Source organism: Nothoprocta perdicaria, unplaced genomic scaffold (genome assembly GCF_003342845.1).
Source record: "Nothoprocta perdicaria isolate Ctin4 unplaced genomic scaffold, notPer1 scaffold_283, whole genome shotgun sequence".
Classification (NCBI taxonomy): domain Eukaryota; kingdom Metazoa; phylum Chordata; class Aves; order Tinamiformes; family Tinamidae; genus Nothoprocta; species Nothoprocta perdicaria.
In genome coordinates this window covers 662,437-668,121 of record NW_020455514.1, presented here as the reverse complement: position 1 = coordinate 668,121, position 5,685 = coordinate 662,437, and the positions used below count along the sequence as shown (strand labels likewise).

At 63.3% G+C, this 5,685-nt stretch overlaps 1 protein-coding gene across 1 annotated transcript; it reads left to right on the top strand.

The window, feature by feature from the left end:
• The first annotated feature begins 1,152 nt into the window (after window positions 1-1,152).
• DLX3 (distal-less homeobox 3) lies at window positions 1,153-3,390 on the top strand. The gene is made up of 3 exons (XM_026041423.1): window positions 1,153-1,476; window positions 1,694-1,884; window positions 3,045-3,390. The coding sequence occupies exons 1-3, from the start codon at window positions 1,158-1,160 to the stop codon at window positions 3,387-3,389; spliced, it is 855 nt and encodes a 284-aa protein (XP_025897208.1). The 5' UTR covers window positions 1,153-1,157; the 3' UTR covers window position 3,390.
• Window positions 3,391-5,685: the final 2,295 nt, after the last annotated feature.

Sequence of the window (5,685 nt, the reverse complement as noted above, 5' to 3'; positions counted from 1 at the left end):
GGGGCCGGGGGGAGGGGCGGCCTGGGGGGGCCCCAATAGTTTCATTCAGCCGGGCCCGGCTCGAGCATCTCCCCAGCTGCCTCCTCCAAAGGAGCCTCCTCGTGGGCAGAACCCCCCCTCAAAACACGAGACCCCCCCCAAATCTTACCCCCCTAATCTCCCGTCTGCACTGGGAGGGGGGTAGGAGCATCGCAGTGAGCAGCACGGGGGTGGGGGGGTGCAGGGCCCCCGGGTGGGGTGCTGCTRGGGGCTCGGGGTGGGGGGTCAGGCTGGGGGCTGTAGCAGCAGTAGGACGCCCCCCCCCCTCCAAGCAGCACCCACGTCCGGGCCCATCCTGGGGTCCCCAGAGGGAGGGAGCAGGGTGGGGGACACCAAGTTTGGGGTACATGAGGTCCCCCCTGCTCTGGAGGATGGGGCAGTTCTGCCCATGAGGTGACATCAGAGATGGACACACAGACCAGCAGCTCCTGGGAGACACTGGGCACTACTGGGAGCCCAGCAGGCCGGTTCGTTTCACGCTCCCTGACGCCCCTGCCCATCCCGCCTCCTGAGCCCTTCTGCACCCCATGCAAAGACCCCCCTCTTTGTCCCCAACCCCCGCCAGGGACCACCAGCCCCCTAACCCACCCCCCGAGTCCAGGACAGCCGCCTGGCCGGGGGTGCTGCCGGCCGCCCCCTCCCGCCTGGGAGCACCGAGCTCTGTTTATCCCCCTTCCTTCCTTCCTTCTTCCTTCACTCACAGGGTGCTTGGTGAGGGAGAGGAAGGAAGAAAAGAAGGAGGGAAAAGAAGAAAATGGAAAAAAAAAAAAAGGAAAAGAAGAAAAAGAAAAAAAAAAAAAGAGGGAGAAGAAGAAAAAAAAAAAAAAAGAAAAAGAAGGAGGAAAGAAAAAAAAAAGCCGAGCAGGAGGCAGAGCGTGTTTTGCCTCCCAGGCAATATTTCTGGAGCCAATCGGAATGCGCACCCACCCTGCCCTGCTCCCTAATTAAAGGCTTTAAGCCGGCGGCCGGGGCCGGAGGTTTGGGCACAGTCGCTCGGGCGCTCGGCGCGAGAGGCCGAGGAGGAGCTGGGAGCCGGGGGCTGCCGCCGGGCGCCAGCCGGAGCCGTGAGGCCGGGGGGGGTCCGCAGAGCCCCCCCACCCCCCCACCCCGCTCCCGCCATGAGCGGCTCCTTCGACAAGAAGCTCTCCAGCATCCTCACGGACCTGTCGGGCTCGCTGAGCTGCCATGCCGCCTCCAAGGACTCGCCGACACTGCCCGAGTCCTCCGTCACCGACCTGGGCTACTACACGGGCCAGCACGACTACTACGCGGGCCAGTCGTACAGCCAGCCCGTGGGCCACTATCCCTACCACCAGTTCAACCTCAACGGCATCGGCGCCGCCGGCACCTACTCGCCCAAGTCCGACTACTCGTACAGCCCCTCGTACCGCCAGTACGGCCACTTCAGGGACCAGCAGCTCCCGGCGCAGGAGGCAGGTAGGAAATCCCGGGAGAAAGCCGGCGGGACGGGTGGGCAGACGGGTATGGACATCCCGCACATTCCTGGTCCGGAGAAGGCAGCGCGCTGGGGTAGAGAGCTCCATGTGCCAACATGCCCCATGACGGGGCCAGTGGCGGGACGTCTGCGCGGATTGGGGGGACCGCTCGAAGGAAAGGGGGGACCCCCGTCCTGACGCCCGCGCTCTGTGCCCAGTGTCGGTGAAGGAGGAGCCGGAGCCGGAGGTGCGGATGGTCAACGGGAAGCCCAAGAAGATCCGCAAGCCGCGCACCATCTACTCCAGCTACCAGCTGGCGGCTCTGCAGCGGCGCTTCCAGAAAGCCCAGTACCTGGCGCTGCCCGAGCGCGCCGAGCTGGCCGCCCAGCTGGGGCTCACCCAGACCCAGGTAAGAGCCGGACGCCTGGGCCCTCCCGCCGCCCTGGCCGGGCTGCAGCGCCACCCAACCGGGGGATAGGGCGGATCGGGCCCCTTTTCCCGGTTTTCAAGGCTCATCCCTGTGGTTGCCATCGGCACCTGGAGTGYGGTGGCAGGGAGCTGCTCCGAACCTTCCTGCTGCTCCCATTCCCTGAGTCCTCTCCCATCTGAGAAAAAGGGGAATTTGGGAAGCAGGMGCTTCCCCCGCACAGGGGCCGGTTTGGGGTTCAGGAGCTGCAGTTTGGGTTGTATTTGAAGCCTTGCTGCGAGGGCTGTGAAAGCGGGTGCCAGACCAGTATCCCGGGTGTCTCTGGCAAAGGAGAGGGTRAATTTGGGAACGGGGGAAGGAGCGACCCGACAGCGGGAGCCCCCGTCTCCGACGCGCCAGGAAGCGCTGACGTGGAGCCTGTCCCGTCCCCAACGCGCAGCAGCACCGAGGGGTCAACCCACGTTCTGGGGGGCTCAGAGGAGCCCCCGGGGCTGCCCCGCTCCCCCCGGCCCCCACTCATCCCCCAGGGCCGGGCCCCGGGTGCTGGCGCCCTTGCGCCGCCCTTGGTGCCGCGCTCGCCCTTCCTCCTCCTCCTCCTCCTCCTCCTCCCCGGGGCGATGAAGCAATCGGGGCCACTCGCAAAGGGCTGACGGAGCGCGTCACCCGCTCCCAGAGGGACATCCTGTTTGGGTGACAACCGCCGTCCCGTCCCGTCCCGTCCCCCCCCCGCCCCTTCGCCGGGGGCCAAGGGCGCCGCGTCGCCGCCTCACCCAGCGCCAGCGCCGGCGCCGCGGCCCGCGTGACGCCGCGGCCCCGACACTCCCCGCGGCCCCGTGGGGCGGCCCCACGCCCGGGGGTCCCCACGGCTCCTCCCGCTTGCACCCTGTTTTCCAAGCGCTGCGCTCTGCCGGATGCTCCATGCGCTCCGTTTTCCCGCAACACCCCCAATCCTCCTGTTTTCCCTCAGCGTCCCAAACCCCAAGTTTTCCCATGATGTCCCAAACCCCGCTGCTTTCTGGTGACACCCCGAATCCCTTTATATCCCTGCCATGTCCCAACCCCCCCATTTTCCCGCAACATCCCCCCCTTTTCCCACGGGGGCGCCCCTCACTCCCCTCTCCTCGCTCCCCCCCGGCGCCCAGGTGAAGATCTGGTTCCAGAACCGCCGCTCCAAGTTCAAGAAGCTCTACAAGAACGGCGAGGTGCCGCTGGAGCACAGCCCCAACAACAGCGACTCCATGGCCTGCAACTCGCCGCCCTCGCCGGCCGTCTGGGACAGTAACTCGCACGGCGCCGCCGCCGCCGCGGGCCGGACGCCGCTGCCGCAGCCGCTGCCCTACAGCTCCTCGCCCGCCTTCCTGGACGAGCACAACCCCTGGTACCACCCGCAGAGCCTCGGCGCCCCCCACCTGCCCCCGCAGCCCCCCGGCCCCGCCGTGCACCACGCCTCGCCGGGACCCCCGGCCAGCTCCGGCGCCGTCTACTAGCGACACGGCCAGGACGTTTGCCTTGCTCGTGGGGTTCTGTTTTTTCCTTTTTTTTCCCCCCCCCCCACCCTGTTCTGATTTTTTTTTCCCTCTTTTTTGGGAACGTGTTTCCAGGACACACATGTACGCACGCCCCTATGTATTCGCTTATGTATGCTAGACTCTCCCAGCTCGTCTCAGGAACAGCAGAACTGCAAAGTTCARCGCCCCAGATCCACACCGAGAGCAGAGGGAAGGCACAAGAGCGGTGGCAAATTCTTCCTTAAATATATATATATATATATGTATATATATATATATTCTTTTTCCATCACCCCTCTAATGGCAACAGAGCTCTGGTGTCACCCGGCCACCAAGGAGCGGTAGCTCCGGGAGTTCCGCCGCTGCCGGAGCCGCACGATTCCCKGGAGCTCCATGAGCCGCTTCCTTCAGGATGTGGGAGCCCGACGACCACTCATCCCCAAGGATCAGCTGGGGGCGGGAATGTCGCTCCCGATGGGAAAGAGGGGGCCAAAGGCGCCGTGAGGAAGAGGAGACAAAGAAGAGCGGCAACGTTTTGTCAGCTCCATCCATCCCCAAACGCGGGCGGCCCTTTGCAGAGCCCCTGCCGCCCTGGATCCGGACACTCTGGATGCTTTTCCAGCACCTGAATCCATGCCCGCTGCGGGCGGATGGATCCAGAGCCCACGCTCGGCAGGTGCCAACGGCGCCCGGTCCCGGCCGGGCCGATGGGACCCGGGCAGCGGCGTYGGCCTCCGCGCGGGAACCGCCCGGGACGATGCTCCAACCACGAGGTGGTTATTTAAAAGAGAAGGGGGGTGGGGGGGGAGAGCATATTTTAATATTTAAAACTGTTCGGGAATGGCTTAAGTTATTTTTTAAAAGAGAAAATGGTTGTGCTGATGCCCGTTTTCTAGCAGTGCCTCCACCTGTGTCATTTAAGCTAATGGCAAAGCCGATATTGCCTATTTTTTAAATAAATCAACAACAGGTTTTAAAAAAAAAAGCTCTAATATTTTTTAAGAGAATTATGCTATTTTTTTAAAAGCAGAAAGTGCCGTTTTAAGAAGCGTTCGTATGTGTTGTACAGTCCCGAGGATCTTATTTATGTCGCCTTATATAAATAGGGGTGAACGGGGGAAAAAAAAAACAGCGTGTACATAAGGTTTGTTTGTATAAAGTTGATGAAAACTGAAGTGTTTTGCTCTGCTTTTTTGCTTGCTTTAAAAAAAAAGAAACAAAAAAAAGAAAGAAACAAACAAAAAAAAAAACCAAAAAAACAAATCTCCCCCCCCAAAAAAAAGACCAATAACAACAAAACCAAGCTCTGAAACCTGGAGCTCAGCCCTGGGCTCCAGTGTGGCCGGCAAGGGAATCCGGGGACACTGGGTTGCAATTCGCGCCGGACGCGGGGACCTGCCGCCTTTCCCACCTTGTTACTGGGAGTAACTGGGAACCAGTAGGTTTTTGGCCGTGCAAACTGGGGGAATGAGCAGGGGGACTGTTCATCCCTTGGGATCAGGGGACCSGAGTGTCACGGCCGACTCTTCACCACTGACCTGGGTGAATCTGCCTGGCTCGTCCGGCCCAGGACAAATCCTGGTGCTTTGGAGCGGGGGGAATTTGTCCCGGATCCGAGGGGACGGCAGCTGCTTGGAAGCGGCGCATCCCGGCATGGCCATCCTCGCAAAGACGGGGACTTCGCTCCGGGGCCGCCTTGYGCCCGGGTGCCCAGCAGCCCCCCGGCTGCCCCCGATCCGCAGCAGCGAAGCCCAAACGGCGCCTCGGGAGCCGCGGGGAGCGCAGCAGGACCCTGGCGCCGCGGGAAGCAGTGGGGGGGTCGCTCCGGTCCCCCTTCCCGCGGGAAGCATCCAGGAATCCCACCGGGGTCTCGTCCCYGCTGTAGCCCAGTCTGATGCCCTCAGAGCCGCCTGCTCCGAGCTTCCCATGGGAAATCCCGGGTGGAGTCGCCAGAGCATCCCCCCTCCCCGGATTCACCCGGAGGGCGAGAAGCCACCGGAGAGGCGCGTGGCCCCGGGGTGGCAGCGTCCCCGTGGTGCCGCGTCCGCAGGGCTGAGGGGCCGGGAGGCTGCGGGCGAGGCGGGCGCGCGGGCAGACGCGCCGGAGACACCGCGTKTTATGAGAGGCGGGGAGGCTGCCAGCGAGGAGCGGAGGCGGCTGAGCGGGGAGGACGGCGGGCGCCGCGGCCTCGCGCGGCGGGAGCTGCCCGGGCGTTATTAGTGTTGTTTGAATTGAGGGGGGAAAGAAGGAAAGAAAGAGCGAAAGAAAGAGTGAA